This window comes from Thamnophis elegans, chromosome 10, assembly GCF_009769535.1.
Source record: "Thamnophis elegans isolate rThaEle1 chromosome 10, rThaEle1.pri, whole genome shotgun sequence".
Classification (NCBI taxonomy): Eukaryota; Metazoa; Chordata; class Lepidosauria; order Squamata; family Colubridae; genus Thamnophis; species Thamnophis elegans.
The window spans coordinates 63073219-63091078 of NC_045550.1; the positions used below are offsets into that span (position 1 = coordinate 63073219).

Below are 17860 nucleotides of genomic sequence, written 5' to 3' on the forward strand. Positions count from 1 at the left end.
TCAGGGGTTGCCATAAAGAAGAGGGAGTCAAGCTATTTTCCAAGGCACCTGAGGGCAGGACAAGAAGCAATGGGTGGAAACTAATCAAGGAGAGAAGCAACTTAGAACTAAAGAAACATTTCCTGACAGTTAGAATAATTAATCAGTGGAACAACTTGCCTCCAGAAGTTGTGGATGCTCCAACACTGGAAGTTTTTAAGAAGATGTTGGATAGTCATTTGTCTGAAGTGATGTAGGGTTTCCTGCCTAAGCAGTGGGTTAGACTAGAAGACCTTCAAGGTCCCTTCCAACTCTGTTATTCTAATTCTAAAAACTACAAGATCAAGGAGAGAAGCAACTTAGAACTAAAGAAACATTTCCTGACAGTTAGAACAATTAATCAGTGGAACAACTTGCCTCCAGAAGTTGTGGATGCTCCAACACTGGAAGTCTTTAAGAAGATGTTGGATAGTCATTTGTCTGAAGTGGTGTAGGGTTTCCTGCCTAAGCAGGGGTTAGACTAGAAGACCTCCAAGGTCTCTTCCAACTCTGCTATTGTATTATTGTATTAAGAAAGGTTTTGTAAAATGGGGCAAAACTCATTTAACAAATGTCTCGCCTAACAACAAAAATTTTGGGCTCAATTGTGGCTGTAAGTCAAGGACTACCTGTGCAATCATTACTACACTTTGCTTTGGAGCATTGCTCTGAATAGTTGCCAAGTTCTACCCTATAGCTGTTTTCATAGAATTCATATTCTGACTTAATATTTCCATATTATTTCCATATTCTTTATTTACTAAACCATTTATGCACTGATGTCTCCCATCTGACTCAAGGCAGCTCACAAAAATGAAACATCATCAAAGCAGAATGTAAACAGTAAAAATCACCTGAAAGCTAACATAAAGCTAATATAATAAATATTCAAATGCAGTTATAATAAATCACAGATAAACCAATCTCTGGTACTGTCCTGTCGGTTACATGAGAAGTGACATCAACTCTAATTGTTGTAAGAAATGCAGGGAACTGGTCTTTGCTGGTTAATGGAAGATACTGGGCCAGCATTGACATAGGTGGTCTTTCTTAATTGTGGACTTACGGCCACAATAGAGTCCAACATTTATGTTGCTAAGCAAGACAGTTTAAGTGAGTTTTACCCCATGTTATGACCTTTCTTGCCACAGTGGTTAAGTGAATCACTGCAGTTGTTAAGTTAGTAACACGTTTTTTTAAGTGAATCTGGCTTCCCCATTGACGTTGCTTGTCAGAAGGTCACGTGACCCCAGGACACCGCAACCGTCATAAACGAGCTAGTTTCCAAATGTCCAAATTTTGGTCACTTGTCCAAGCTGCAGTGGTCATAAATGTGAAAAACAAGTTACACTTCACTTTTTACAGTGCTATTTTAACTTCGGTTACCAAACAAATGATTTTAAGTCGAGGATTACAAAGTTATCCATAGGTGACTCAAGATGCATATTTAAGTTTTGCTACCCTGTTTCCCCCAAAATAAGACCTCCCCAGATAATAAGCCCAATCGGGCTTTTGAGTGCATGTGCTAAAATGATCCCTCCCCTGAAAATAAGCCCTCCCTGAAAATATTGCTACACAGCAGCAGCCATGAGGTGAGCAGGCTCGACGCCTCCTGCACCTCAAAAATAATAAGACCTCCCCGAAAATAAGGCCAAGCGCTTATTTCAGGGGTCAAAATAAGACCCTGTCTTATTTTTGGGGAAACACGGTAGTACAGATACCCTCGACTTAGATCCATTCGTTTGGCAGCCATTCAAAGTTGCAAGGGCTGTGCAACTGGTCCTCGCACTTACGACGCTTGCTGCAACTGCATGTATTGGTTGCAGCCTCCCAGGGTCACCTGATGGCCATTTGTGACTTTCCTAGCCAGCTTACAGCAAGCAAAGTCAGTGGGGGAAGCCAGGTTCACCTAAGGATGGTGATTCACTTAACAACTGCAATGATTTGCTTAATTGTGGCAGAAGGTGATAGGACAACTCACTCAACACCTACATTGCTCAACAGCAGAAATGGTTCCAATTATGATTGTAAATTGAGGATTACCTGTATGTTGTTGTTAGTTGCGAAGTCGTGCCTGACCCATTGTGACCCTGTGGACAACGTTCCTCCAGGCCTTCCTGTCTTCTACCATCGTCTGGAGTCCATTTAAGCTCACGCCTACTGCTTTGGTGACTCCATCCAGCCACCTCATTCTCTGTCATCCCTTTCTTCTTTTGCCCTCCATCTTTCCCAGTATGAGGCTCTTCTGCAGGAGTCTTCTCCAGCACCAAAGGCTTCTATTCTTTGGCACTCAGTCTTTCTTATGGTCCAACCTTCACAGCCATGCATTGCAACTGGGAAAACCATAACCTTCACTATACACACTTTTGTTGGCAGGGTGATGTCTCTGTTTTTTTAATATGCTGCCTAGATTTGCAATAGCTTCCCTCCCCAGGAGCAAGTTTCTTTTAATTTCTTGGCTGCAGTCCCCATTTGCCCAGGCAAATTACCTCTATATGAACTTGAAATAAAAAAGTATAGATTGATGGCGAGAAGAGATTATTGTACCTTTGAAGCCAGGGGTATTCAAAATCTGATAATTCAGGACCATTTCATAGCAAAAGGTAGAAATTGTAGGGAATATGTCAGTCTGTCTGTCTCCTGCTTGTTCCCTTCCATTGAGTCCCTTCGTTTGCAGACATATTAGAAAAAGTGAAGCAGAGAGGTCTGTAGAATTGCCAATGGATTTCAGTATGTCTAGACGCGCCTCTACTGGTAACTAATCTAGTTTAGTCTTTTTGTTTTAGATCGTTTTACTTTTAATGAAAACTCAGAATTTAGCAGGCTGCCAACAAAGCATATTTTGGTGTCCAGTAATGGTTCTGTCTCCACCTTCAAGGTTCCAGATGCTTTCTGTGTTAAAAAGAAAGAGGGGAGAAGTTACTATGGAGTGCTTTGTTTCCTGGTTTGCCTATTTCCCTTAAAAAAAGAGAGAGAGCCAAAGCTGGCTTAAGTGATAGGAACCATGATGGCGTTAGAAAGCAGTGCTGCCTTGCCAGTAGATATTTTCTGTTTGCCATGCTTATTGTGTCAAAGGCGCTTTCTTTCAAAACTGTACTTTGTTTTTCCTTGAAGATGTTTCGCTTCGCATCCAAGAAGCTTCTTCAGTTCTGACTGAATGGTGGAGAATGGAAGGATTTATAATCCTTGCAGTCATCTGTTTGTTAGTTCTCTTTCTGAGAGTCATTGCCAATTCCAATTTCCAATTTAATAAAATTTGTATGCCGCCCACTACCTAGGGACTCTAGGGAGTGGGCATTGAGGCCACTTGGGGGTTTATCTCTGCCCTCAGGGTCACCTGAATCCTGTAGTCTGTTGTGGCATTGTGAATGGTCTTTATGTGTGAAGGCTCTTAATCTTAAATTCCAAGGGTGTTGGTGGCTTAGTAAGATTGGAGTCCCTACAGTAAGTAGACAGGTGGACGAGTTGAAAAATAAATTGCAAAACTCTGATCAGACATGTGTTGGTCCAAATCCGTCTTTAAACCACAACTAAACCCTGTATTGCATTTTACGGGAGAGAAGTTGATTCTCATTTTAATGGGAATTTTCTGTCTCAGTATGTGAATCCTAGTAGAGCTATTTGCCACTTGCAGTTCTCACAACTTTGCAGACATACATGTATTACTGTGCAAACATTAATATGCAAAAGGGAGAGAGAGAAAGAGAGAGAGAGATGCACAGAAGGAATATACGAAGAAATGTGCAGAAATGAATATATTAGCAAAAATAACTTGAGACAAAAATGTATATAGTGGGAGAAACGGATGTTAAAATGCATTTATTCTTCCATGAATATGGAAACATAAAACTTCATTCTTAAAAGACAGGCTGAATGTGGAAACAATTCAGTATGGATTTAAGATGGGGAAATTGATTTATATTTGCCTGTCTAAATCTGACTAAATTATGCACGCATGCTTTTGAAACGCTTATTGTGGGTCTTAATGTGTTCATGTCTGCTTCAAAGTCTTAAGTGGCCACAGTTGGATTTGTGGATGTAACAAATCAGCAAAGAAGCCACAAAATCAACTTAAGATAAATTGCTGAATATGGTAGTGGATGATGACGCCTTGCGCTTCTAGTATTTCATGAGTTCCAGAGATAGAAATGGTGTAAAGTAAACTTATCATTGATATAATGAACAAATTTGATAATTCAATAATGAAAATGCAAACAAGGTTTTTACTAGAGATTAGTGAATGAATCTGGTATTGATTTTCATGACTGTGTCTTGACTATCAAATCAATATGACTTGAGAACCATTTACCAATATAAAACCAGTTAAAATTACTATGTGAACATCAAATATTGAAATAAGTTTTCCATGCTTCTCTCTTTCTTTGTTTCACATTTATTATTTTTTTATAAATAACTCAAGGCAGTGAACATACCTATTATTCCTTCTGCCTCTGATTTACCCCACAACAATCCTGTGATGTGAGTTGGCCTGAGAGAAGGTAATTGACCCAAAGATACTTGGCTGGCTTTCATGCCTAAGGCGAGACTAGAACTCGTTGTCTCCTGCTGATTGGCCCAAAATCACTCAGTTGGCTTCCATGCCTGAGGCAGGACTAGAACTCATTGTCTCCTGCTGATTGGCCCAACATCACTCAGTTGGCTTCCATGCCTGAGGCGGGACTAGAACACATTGTCTCCTGCTGATTTGCCCAAAATCACTCAGTTGGCTTCCATACCTGAGGTGGGACTAGAACTCATTGTCTCCTGCTGATTGGACCAAAATCACTCAGTTGGCTTCCATGCCTGAGGCAGGACTAGAACTCATTGTCTCCTGCTGATTGGCCCAAAATCACTCAGTTGGCTTCCATGCCTGAGGCGGGACTAGAACTCGTTGTCTCCTGCTGATTGGCCCAAAATCACTCAGTTGGCTTCCATACCTGAGGTGGGACTAGAACTCATTGTCTCCTGCTGATTGGCCCAAAATCACTCAGTTGGCTTCCATACCTGAGGTGGGACTAGAACTCATTGTCTCCTGCTGATTGGCCCAAAATCACTCAGTTGGCTTCCATGCCTGAGGCGGGACTAGAACTCATTGTCTGTTCCTAGTCTGTTGCCGTAACAACCCAACCTTTACTAGAGGCCAAACTGGCTTTTTACAGTTATTTACAATGAGTTGTTCAAAAGAGATGATTGAAGTGATTGGAACAATTACTTTGTAGTTGAGGAGCAATAATCCAAGGTATCTGCTTCCTTATCATTATATATTCCCCACCCATCCCTTCATTAATGGAACACATGGAAAAACAGCCTATTTTATTTCATTATTAAGAAGGAAGGTTTTTTATTCCAAATGTCCTAGATCAGGGGTATTAAACTCACGGCATCATGTGATGTATCGTGACTTTTTCCCCCTTCGTTAAAACGGGGGGTGGGCGTGGCCAGTGCGTGACACCTTCGGGCCGTGAGCTTGGCATCCCTGTCCTAGGTGATGCTTGTTGAACCTCTTGTTTATCTAGAAATGCTTCCCATCCTAGATTTAAATAAACAGGCTCTGTAACTGTATAGATGTTCCCTCCTCTATCTGGGACCATAGTACTAGATGTCCTTAGTTGTACTGCTAAAAATATCTAGTTTTTCTTTGGATCAGTAGATTCTGGTTGTTTAGATGAAGCCTATTTTCATCTAAAACTGTCAGGACTGCAGCTCTGAGTCGTTACAGCAAGCATATCCAAAGCCAACTTTCTGGCTAGAAATTATAGGTTTTATTTATTCTAAATCAATGAAGCGGTTGACGTGATGGGCCGGGGTCTTGAGGCCGTTATGGACTGGATGAGGGTTAACAAGCTTGTGCTCAACCCAGAAAAGACCGAGTGGCTGTTGTGTTTCCCTCCCAAAGATTTGGCAAACATTCCAACACTCAGGCTGGGGGGTCAAATTCTACACCCCTCAGAGAGGGTTCGCAACTTGGGAGTCCTCCTGGATCCACAGCTGTCATTCGACCACCATTTAACGGCTGTGACCAGGGGGGCATTCGCCCAGGTACGCCTGGTGCTCCAGTTGCGACCCTACCTGGACCGGGAGGCCCTCACAACAGTCACTCGGGCCCTTGTGATCTCTAGGCTGGAATACTGCAATGTGCTCTACATGGGGCTGCCCTTGAGGAGCATCCGGCGACTTCAGCTAGTGCAGAACGCAGCCGCGCGAGTGATTGCGGGTGCCCCCCGATTCACCCGCATAACACCTATCCTCCGCGAGCTGCGCTGGCTACCTGTCGATCTCCGGATGCGCTTCAAGGTGCTATTAATCACCCATAAAGCCCTACATGGCAGTGGATCTGGATACTTGAGAGACCGCCTTCTGCCAATTACCTCCCTACGACCTATAAGATCCCATAGATTAGGCCTCCTCCGCATTCCATCGGCCAGCCAGTGTCGGCTGGCAACTACAAGGAGGAGGGCCTTCTCAGCAGTAGCCCCGACCCTTTGGAACGAGCTCCCCGTGGAGATTCGTACCCTCTCCACCGTCCAGGCCTTCCGCATAGCCTTGAAGAACTGGCTCGCCCGTCAGGCCTGGGGATAAGAATTGCTACCCCGCCCGAATGATGAATGAATGTTGCTTACTATTTTTATTATATGTTGTTGTCTTAATATTGTATTCCCCTCTCCCTGGTTTTCTGTGAGCCGCCCTGAGTCCCCTCAGGGAAAAGGGCGGCCTACAAATGCTAATAAACCACTACAAATGCTAATAATAATAAAACCCATCTTGAGAGATACAGCTGCCTCTTTTCTGATTCTCGCTGTCCAGAAGCAAGCATGAAGTTGCTGAGTTTAATGAGAAACTACTTGGTTTGTTCATGTTATGATTTGAAACTATATTTCTGGGATCCTAGGTCTACTTCCAGTACAGGTGATCCTCGACTTACAACCACAATTGAGCCCAAAAATTTTGTTGCTAGAACGAGACAGTAGTTAAGTAAGTTTTGCTCCATTTTACAACCTTTCTTATCCCTGCAATTGTTAAGTTAGTAACACGGCTGTTAAGTGAATCTGTCTTCCCCATTGTCTTTGCTTGTCAGAAGATCACAAAAGACAAATCTTATGACCCTGGGACACTTGATGCTGTCATAAATATGAACCAGTTGCCAAGTGTCTGAATTTTGATCCACTGACGGGGTGTGTGTGTGTGTGTTTGCTACAACCGTTGCAAAATGAAAAATGGTCATAAGTCACTTTTTGGGGGGCCGTTGTAACTTTGAAAGGTCACTAAGTGAACTGTTGTAAACCGAGAACTCCCTGTACTGTCTTTGACCAACCACGCTCATCGGTTAATCTTGCGAGTTAATTTTGTGCTGTATTTTCTGGATGGAAAAGTGGTTGATTGAAACTTGTCTGTGGGAATAGATTAGCCAGCTTTTTTGTAATTAATTCTGCAACTTTTTAATACACCAATCTTTCCCTTGAAGGATTCCTAGATGAAGTAATAAAGAAATACGGCAGCTTAGTTCCGCTTTGTGAAAAAGACGTTATGGGAAGATTAAAGGAAGTCTTTAATGAAGATTTTTCTCATCGGTTAGTAGCTCTCTATAATTTTCTGCTTTGCTCTTCCCTGCCCATTCCAGATTCCATGTTTATGGGATTATGTACCTGTATCTCACAAGTGCTGGGATTATTTAACTTCGGCTGTGTTAATTCTGTTGCAGAAAACCATTCATCACTAAAGAAATCATGAAGTATCAGACCAGGCATCCAAAATCTCCCACTTGTAATTTCCGGGTCTTTTATAATAAGCACATGTTGGATATGGATGATTTGACAACGCTAGATGGCCAGAACTGGCTAAATGACCAGGTAAGACTCTGCTGTAAATATCCACTAAGATGTATCTTCTTGAAATCATGCTTGCTGACAAGTAGTGTGGTTGCATGGAATGCTGGCTTCTATGGAGAAACACCAAGCAATGATGGAGGGGAACATTTTGATGGATTTGTATCTTGTTGCTGACCGTACCTGGATGTTAATTAACCATTTAATGAAAGAGGCCATAATTCTTTCAAAATGTTGCGCTCACTTATCCAGAAAGGTTTAGAGCCTCTGGTTTGTTTAGAAGATGCGTAGGAAAGAATTTCCAGCATCACACAACAGAGGCCTTTCTAGAGTAAAGATTCTCTAAGCTCAATGAGATTCTTTCAGGAAGTGGTGCGGTGGCTTAGTGGGGAAGACGCTCACCTTACACTCAGAAGGTTGAGAGTTCAATTCAAGGTAGGAGCAGATGTTTGAAGTTTTATTTTATTTCTATGCCGCCCTATTCCCTATAGGGACTCAGGGCGGCGAACAACTCAAACGGGAAAGGGAACATACAAATACAAGACAGGCAGTTAAAATAACCAACAACCACACCTGTCGAGAGGGGAAGGGAGCTCATCAACCCCAGGCCTGCCAACACAGCCAGGTTTTAACAGCTTTTCGGAAGGCCAGGAGAGAGGTGAGGGTCCGAATCTCCACGGGGAGTTCGTTCCAAAGGGCCGGAGCTGCAACAGAGAAGGCCCTCCCCCGGGTCGTAGCCAGATGGCATTGGCTGGTGGATGGAACCCGGAGGAGGCCGACCCTGTGCGATCTAATGGGTCTTTGGGAGGTAATTGGCAGCAGGCGGTCTCTCAAGATGTGTTTTTCCTAAGGCACAAAATATCTGCAGTGAACTCCGTGTGGCATTAGGAAGGGCATCCAGCCAGTCAATGCTCAGCTCCATTCAGTCACTCTGACTCTACCCTGAATAGGGACCATAGGATCTTATAAATGGAATTTAATGAGATACTTTCAGCCCAGCTAACCATCAGAATGATCTCTTGATAAGTTAGACCTGGACATATCAATCAATCAGAATAGAAGGGACCTTAGAGGTCTTCTAGTCCAACTCCTTGCTCAAGCAGGAGGTCCTATACCATTTCTGATAGGTGGTTGTCCACTCTCTTAAAAACCTCCAGTGAGGAAGCAACCACCATGTCAGCGTTCCAAGTATCATGTAGAATTAAATCAGAGTCCAAGGCAAAACGATCCTTAAGGTTCCAATTTAATAAATCAGACATCTTTTCACATCTGTGAAATCCCAAATCTGGAAATTACATTAGAATCCCACCCAGTTAAAAGTTCATGATCTTGTCCCCACACCCACAAATCCATCACATGGTCCAATCTTCTTCTTCCATGCTGGCATCCACACCCAGCTGCTTCTGGTCAGGTGTGAAGGTGTGGAGACAAAAGAGGACCTTGAGCTTCTAGAAAGGAATTTTTTATTTTGAAAACAACACATTCTACCCCTTGCTATTCCCCACCACCACCTTAATGAGAGTGTGGCAGGCCAAAGATTCTTAAAGGAACCGCTGAAGGCCTGACACACCACTTCTGAAGGCAAGTTGTTCCTCTGGTTAATTGTCCTCACTCTTAGGAAGTTTCTCCTTAATTTGAGGTTGCTTCTCTCCTTGATTAGTTTCCATCCATTGTTTCTTGTCTTACCTTCTAGTGCTTTGGAAAATAAGTTGATTCCCCCCTTCTTTTTGGCAGCCCCTCAAATATTGGAATGCTGCTATCATGTCACCCCTAGTCCTTTCTTTTCTCTAGACTGGCCATACCCAATTCCTGCAGCCATCCTTCATATGTTTTAGTCTCTGGGCCTTTAATCATCTTATCTGCTCTTCTTTGCACTTTTTCCAAAGTCTCAACATCATTTTTGTAATGTGGGGACCAAAACTGGATGCAGTATTCCAGGTGTAGCCTTACTAAGGCTTCATAAAGGGGCCCAGATATATCCAGGAGCCATCTATGACATCTCTACAGTTCTTCATATATTTTTGTCTTCAGTCCTTTAATCGTCTTAGTTGCTCTTCTTTGCACTTTTTCCAAAGTCAGTTTTTGTACTGTGTAACATATCATGCAGATGATATAGTAAACTTAGAATAAACAATAAATCCCCATTCAGATTGTTAGGAGCCCACTGATCTACAAAGTTAGGTGACAGCTGTATTTGAATGAATTCTGAATTCACACTGGATAGGTTTTCTTGGTGGGAGAAGATGGCTTGACCTATATAAATGTGAATTCTGAATTAACTGGCCAACCGTGAGGAGGAAAGAAAAATGGGAGAGCTAGAATGTCAGATTCGAAGATGGCATTCGTAGGCAGTTAAGAAAAATATGTTCAGAAAGAGAAATGATTGAGAACATTAAGATACGATGAATCTCTAACGAGAATAGTACAGCAATTTCTTTTTTCCTATATTGTGAATGTATTAAGTGATGATCTCTATCTGCCTAAAAATGGAAGGAACAATTTTCTTAAAATACATGATTTAAATGCTTACTTACCAAAATTGTGTCTTTGTGTCTGTGTTGGAAAAGCCAATGCATTTGGTTTGATTAGTTATGAAAATGTGTGTGCAAATAACCTACTTTTTCTGAGAATGAATGTATGCTTGTGACTATGTCTCTATTTAAAAATATGTAATTTGTATTACATTAGGCCACTACATCATATATTAGTTCCACAGTGTTAATCCTATAAAGGAGAATATCTTACTTGTTTCCGTAGAACTCCAGTTTAGAAGTAAGGAATATCTCAAAAGATAGATATGTTAAATTTAACTAACTGATAAAAAAGTCCAGTACAAAAAAACATTGTTCAGAACACATTTTGTTCTTATCTGTAGTATATTTGCTGAATGCTGAGAAAGTCGCAGAGGTAAACGAGCTATTTATCAAATTTTTATCTTGCTTTTTTTTTTCTCCCAAGGAGTTAAAAATGGCTTATTTGTTGCTGGCAGAGCTCAGTTCCTTTTTATAATGATTGTTATTGAAACTTTCAAAGCAGAAGATTAAAACAAGGAACTCTGCAGTAATATAATTACAACTGCTGTGAAGAAGTAGGGTGTTTCCCCCCCTTTTTTCTTCCTTATTTTGTATTTGTTTGTATTAGCTGCTGGCAGAGTTCATGAAGAATTGAGCTATATGCAAGAGTGACCTTGATTCAGCTACTCTGCTCAAAGATGTATGCTATCGTGTTGAAAGTTTAGAGGCTAATAAACATGACAAATGCCAAAAGATGCTTTAGGATACAAGGAACAGCATAGGTCGTATTGTTCCCACAGCCAATGAAGGTTATTTATTTTACAATACAATACAATAGCAGAGTTGGAAGGGACCTTGGAGGTCTTCTAGTCCAACCCCCTGCCTAGGCAGGAAACCCTATACCTTATTTTTATCACAATCTCACTATTCAATACCTTAAGCATGTTTTCTTGTGAGTCAAAGTATTTCAGGCAGGAGCAACAGGTTAAATAAGCAATAGCGCTTAGACTCATGTACCGCTTCACAGCGCTTTTACAACCCTCTCTAAGCGGTTTACAGAATCGGCCTATTTGCCCCCAACAATCTGGGTCCTCATTTGACCCATCTTAGAAGGATGAAAGGTTGAGTTGACCTTGAGCCAGGTGAGATTTGAACTGCTAAATTGCAGGCAGCCGGCATTAAACAGAAGTAACTTGCAGCACTGCACTCTTAACCACTGCGGATCCTGCAACTTTTGAGACATAGTTACCACTGTAACGGAGCCTGCCATTACGGTTGTACGTTGTAATGGTTGTAAAATGACAACTGAGTTGATTTCATGGGGGGATGGTGGCGGTTGTGAAGCAAAGATGACTGTGAAGCAGATCCATTGTTCGCTCTGCTGCAGTTTTGAGAGCCGAGGTGGCGCAGTGGTTAGGGTGCAGTACTGCAGCCACTTCAGCTGGCTGCTAGTTCTGCAGTTCGGCGGTTCAAATCTCAGGGTTGACTCAGCCTTCCATCCTTCAGAGGTGGGTGAAATGAGGACTCGGATTGTTGTTGGGGGCAATATGCTGACTCTGTGAACCGCTTAGAGAGGGCTGAAAGCCCTATGAAGCGGTATATAAGTCTAACTGCTATTGCTATTGCTAAAACCGGAAGGAAATGATGGTTTTTGGCAAAACCAGTCAGATGACTGCAGGCCGTAAATATGGCCACGTTGCCATGCACCCCCCCCCCCCCATTTTTGGCTGTGATGGCCTCCTGCCATCCCTCTGATACCAAAAAGGGCCACTGTGTGCGGCCAACCCAAACTCACTAGCAGAGACACTGTGCCGGTCCTTCATTGTTTGTAGGGAGGCCTCACAGGCCAGATCAAAGCACCCCGTGGGCCGCCTCTGGGCCCTGGACCTTGAGTTTGACACCCCTGGACTAGCATTACGGGTACTCCTCGACTTACAGCAGTTCATTTAGTGACCATTCAAAGTTATGACCGCAGTAGAAAAAGTCACTTAGGACTGTTTTTCACACTTAATGACCTTTGTGGCATCATGCAAACCAAAATTCAGATGTTTGGCACCTGGCTCATACGACCGTTGTGGTGTCCCAAGGACATGTGATCTGCTTTTGCAACCTTTTGACAAGCAAAGTCAATGGAGATGCTAGCTTCACTTAACAATCGTGTTGCTAACTTGTCAACTGCGGTGATTCACTTAACAACTGTGGCAAGGAAGGTCAGAAAATGGGGCAAAACTGACTTAACAAATGTTTCACTTAACAACAGAAATGTTGGGCTCCATTGTGGTCAAAAGTCAAGGACTACCTGTGTATGTGTGTGTGTGTGTGTGTGTGTGTGTGTGTGTATATATATATATATATATATATATATATTAACATTTCACCTAGACTAGTAAAACCCAATAAAAGATGAATGTTAAAAAGATCTATGTTCAAAAAACGTCGCCTGGGCCATCTAACCATTGAAGTGTAGCATTGTTTATATTTTAAAAAATCAATATACTGGCCCAGTATATGTCTCAGCTTACAGCCAGTCACAACACAATTTGTGTGATTCAAAACCCACAAGTGGAACTGAAAAACAAATCACACACGCATACCAGAGAAGAGCAAGCTATTCAAGGCAGCCTTTGATTTTAAAATCTTTTTATCTCGAGAGCTTTGAAGGGGATGCATTCATATGCCTCATTTCAATGTAAGTACAGAAAAATATGCAGAGTGGGACTTTAGGCAAACAATGAACTGCTAAAGAAGTTCTGGGTCTCTTTTCTATCATTTATGTCTGTAGAAATATTTTTAGATTCAGGTACTAATATCTTAACACAGATGTAGGACATCCCAACATAAAAAAAAATTACACCCCCCCCCTCAACTATTATGAAGTTATGGTATAAGAGAAAATAAATATTTTTTAAAAAATCAATGTGAGATATTTGTAATTTTCTCTTTTCCTTTTTCTAGACCTGGATTGCGAGTCTTGTCTATATTACATGAAGCATACAGAATTTGATATGTACTTCTTTATGGTCCATAATATGACTATGCATTGGACATAATATCCTTCCCTTTTTAAAATATTTTTTCTAAACTGTTTCAGATTATCAATATGTATGGCGAGCTAATAATGGATGCAGTCCCTGATAAGGTAGGTATCCTTCATTTTTGTCTTTTTAGGTAAAATTAGCCAAACAAGATCCAAAAAAAGAGCGGGAAGGAGAATCAAGAATTATCCTGACACCCCCCCCCCCTGAAAAAAGAGAATCAGTTTAATTAGCAAACAGGATTATTTATAATCGATCAAATCACCTGGAAAGTTAGACGATGGTTGGGACAGCAGAGTGGCTGAAGTGCTGGGTGAAAGCTGCTTGTGTTTTATATATGCATTTTATGAATATTATTAGAATGTGTATGCACAGGCTCATAATCTGGTTTATGAATAGAAATGAAATGAAATGAATAGAATAGTTTATTGGCCAAGTGTGATTGAGCATAAAGGAATTTGTCTTTGGTGCATAATCTGCCAATGTAGATACAAGCGACAACAATAATTATGCATGCATGCATGCATGCATGTATGTAGGGACGCGGTGATTCAGTGGCTAAGACACTGAACTTGTCGATCAGAAAGGTCGGCAGTTTGGCAGTTCGAATCCCTAGTGCCACGTAATGGAGTGAGCTCCCTTCTCCCAACTTCTGCCAACCTAGCAGTTCAAAAGCGTGTAAAAAAATGCAAGTAGAAAAATAGGGACCACCTTTGGTGGGAAGGTAACAGTGTTTGGTATTTAGTCATGCCGGCCACATGACCATGGAGATGTCTTCAGACAGTGCTTGCTCCTTGGCTTTGAAATGGAGATGAGCACTGCCCCCTGGAGTTGGGAACGACTAGCACATATGTGCGAGGGGAACCTTTACCTGTACGTACGTACGTATGTATATAAAATAGGAGAAAGTAATAGGAAAAATGAGAAGGATAACAGAAATACAGCTGTATTACATGGTAAATATCCTTAGGCATAAGACAGTGCTGTGGGAATTAGGTGTTCAGCAGAAAGATGGCACAGGGGAAAAACTTTTTGTGTCTAGTTGTTGTGGCATACAATGCCCCATAACAGCATCCTGAAGGGAAGAGTTGAAACCATTTATGTCCAGGATGTGAGGGGTCTGTAGATGTTTTCTCAGCCCTCTTTCTGACCCTTGCAGTATACAGGTCTTCAGTGGAAGACAGGCTGGTTGCCATTGTTTTTCCTGCAGTCTGAACTATCCCTTGAAATCTATACCTGTCCTGTTTGGTGGGTGTACCAAACCATATAGATAGATGCCTAAAGATGGGCCCTTTTCCTTCTCTTTGCCTTCTGTTGTTGCATGCAGTAGTGTTAAGGTAATGATGATTTAATAGCTGACCAGCTGCTGTAAGGCTGTAAACTGAGATGACAGAATGAGTCAGCAGAGTTACTGCCACTTTAAGAAGCTGTCTATATAAGGGAGGCCATGTGAGGGTGTCTCTTTCTCCCCGTGTGTGCTTCTGTGTTGTAGATGAAGATTGATTGCATGGTTTTGCCTAGTACGTATATGTATGTATATGTGTGTGTTATGTACATGTACATATAAACATATACATATATACATACACATATACATACATATGGTGTTTCCATGAAAATAAGATAGGGTATTATTTTCTTTTGATCCTTGAAATAAGCACTTGGTTTTATTTTCACTTGGCCTTATTTTTGGGGAGGTCTTATTATTTTTGAGGTGCAGGAGGCGGGGAGTGGGTCATCTCATGGCTGCTTCTTTGTTGCAACATTTTTGGGGAGGGCTTATTGCGCTAAAAGCCCGATTGGGCCTATTATCCGGGGAGGTTTTATTTTTAGGGAAATGGGTATATATATATCACTGTTTGAAAGACAAAACTTCTGTGTACTGTATTTTGCTCCTGGGTTGTTTCAAAATAGTAGTCACACTCTGCACTCTCAGACAAATAGCTTTTCTTTGAGGACACGGTTCAGTCTTGGAATTATGAGCTTTGATTAGACCAGTAAATTCACTGATCACCCCGTCTTTTATAGGTTCATTTCTTCAACAGCTTTTTCCATAGACAGCTGGTAACCAAAGGATATAATGGGGTGAAACGATGGACTAAAAAGGTATGATTTTATTTCCTGATCTTGACAACCCTTGGCAGGTGAGAAGTGTTGAACATTGGAAAAAAATGCACCTGAAATTTATGAATTTTATGTTTATGAACTTTTCCCATTTATAAAAATATCAATCTGGGGCAGGGATGGGATTCAAATAATTTAACAACCGGTTCTCTGTCCTAATGATCAGCTGGGTAGGCGTGGTTCGGTGGTCATGTGACTGGGTGGGCGTGGCCAACTCAATGTCACTCAGATTGATGGGCACTTCGCCTTAGCTGTTACAATGTCATAAGGGTTAACTGGAGAGGCAGTTTCTGTAAACGGGAATGAAGATGAGGCTAGAAGCAACACCAGAATGTTTCCTTCCTGCCTTCCTTACAGGATTAGCCCTGTAAAGTGGGGTGGGTGGGAAATGAGATTTCTTCCAACAACCGGTTCTCCGAACTGCTTAGAAAGTTAACAACCGGTTCTCCCGAATAGGTGCGAGCTGGCTGAATCCCACCACTGATCTGGGGTATGCTGTAAGGGTACCGTTAAACTGGTGAGACTATTCTTTGGGGAAGAGACCAAGGGAAAAAATCTTTTTTTGCCTTTTGGGCAAAGTCAAGTGTAGTATCACAACAATATGATTACTGTAGTCGTTCGTGCAGGCCAAACCTCCTTCAAATCCTTTAGAAGTTAAAATAGCTTTTGTAAGTATTTATTTAGAACCGGGCTTCAGAAATCGAAATGTTCCATTCTGCTCTTTGGAATTAGAAATTAAATTGGATTTTGTTACTTGACTTGTGTAGGAGAACTTAGTTTTGTTTTGTTCACGCTTTGTGTAGAGCTTTTTAAATTCAGCCGCAAATGGCAGTTTCACCTGGCTGGATTTTAATTAAACTGAGAATGTGCATTCCCCCTTTTTTTAAAAAAAAAAACCCACCAACAACGAAAACCTGAGATTAAGGGCATTTTATTTTGCCACTTCAGCTCTCAGTTACTCCCCAAGCCATAGTTAATTCTCGTTGTATAATTTTTATGAGCTTGAGTTATTTAGCTCTGTCTAAATGGTCCTGTTAGATTTACTAATTGAAAGCTGGTTTCTTTTCCAATCTTGTTAACCATCTTGATCTGATCATTTTGGTCAGAACTCACTCCATTTTTTCTCTGCCCTTTTTAAAACTATGGTGCCCAGTATTTGTAGTTGGTGCTATCATCATCATCATCATCAACCTTACTGACATTGGAGATGGTCTCTGCTCCAGAGTTTGAACCCTAGCACTGCGTAGCGGTGGGAGCTCCCATCACTCACCTCAACTGCTGCCCACCTAGCAGTTCAAAGCATGTTTTGTGCGAGTATGTAAATAGGTACCACTTCGGTGGGGAGATAAGCTGGTGCTTTGTGCAGCGCGGTTAAATCCTGCCGGCAATGAACCTTCCCAGTCACGATGCTCATTTGGGAGGTGGCTTTGCTGGAGAGTGAGGGGCCTTGAATAACACTACAGGAAAAGCCCCTCGTCTTTATTGCTGGTGCAAAGCTGGTTCTCCTCTTGTGGGCACTCTGGGAAGAGCACCGCCGTGCACCTATCGTTGCTGGTAAACAAGTAGCCAAAATACTACTCTGCATTAGCAGCGTGGTTTCCTGGCTAATGTAATAATGCCAGACGTTAAATAACTAAATCAATTCATCATCATCCTAGTGTTATTCCTACAAGCGCAGGCTTTGCTCTTCGGGACAAGAAGCGCCACCTTGTGTGATCAAACGCAGCATCCGGGTCTATCTCTCCCAATACCACTTCACCCTTGGACCTCCATGTCCTTTTGGCTTTTATTTTGTTTCTAACACAAATAACAAATAAAACAATGGACCATGCTATCTTCAGGAAGGACTTCAGTGATGAATAAGCAAGGAGATTGGGAAGAAATAGTTTGGCAGGCACTTTTTGTTGCTTTTGGTACCTCTTTTTTGGGGTGTCTCCTTTTAGCCTTAAGCAAACTCACGTGCCGTGGGATGTCCATGTTGCAATCTGTGTATTTACACAACTGTGTGAATACGTATTTTCTTCACATATACTACAACGTCTTCATCCCTTCTGGGTCTTTTCCTTCTGAAAAGTTATAACTTTCCAACGCTGTAGGATCATAATCCCTATATAATGTCTTATCACAACATCTTTGTCTTCGGATTACTTTTCATATTCTGCAACGGTGTAGAAACGTCAGAGGTTCTGAGTATCGCCTGCCAGTATTTCTCTTGCAATATTCTACAAGTGTTTCTTCCTTTGTGTTATACTTTGTTTGTCCTAGACCCGTGATGGCGAACCTTTGGCAGACGTGCCACAGCTGGCACATGGAGCCCTCTCTGTGGGCACGCGAGCTGTTGCCCAGC

At 41.8% G+C, this 17860-nt stretch overlaps 1 protein-coding gene across 4 annotated transcripts in view; it reads left to right on the forward strand.

Moving 5' to 3' along the window:
- Positions 1–17860, forward strand: part of SENP5 (SUMO specific peptidase 5) — a 100594-nt gene that overhangs the window by 58592 nt on the left and 24142 nt on the right. For all 4 annotated transcript variants that reach the window (XM_032225741.1, XM_032225739.1, XM_032225742.1 and 1 more), the window contains 4 exons: positions 7481–7586; positions 7718–7865; positions 13446–13493; positions 15418–15495. In XM_032225741.1, coding sequence (XP_032081632.1) covers positions 7481–7586; positions 7718–7865; positions 13446–13493; positions 15418–15495 — 380 coding nt within the window. The remainder of the gene's footprint in view (positions 1–7480; positions 7587–7717; positions 7866–13445; positions 13494–15417; positions 15496–17860) is intronic.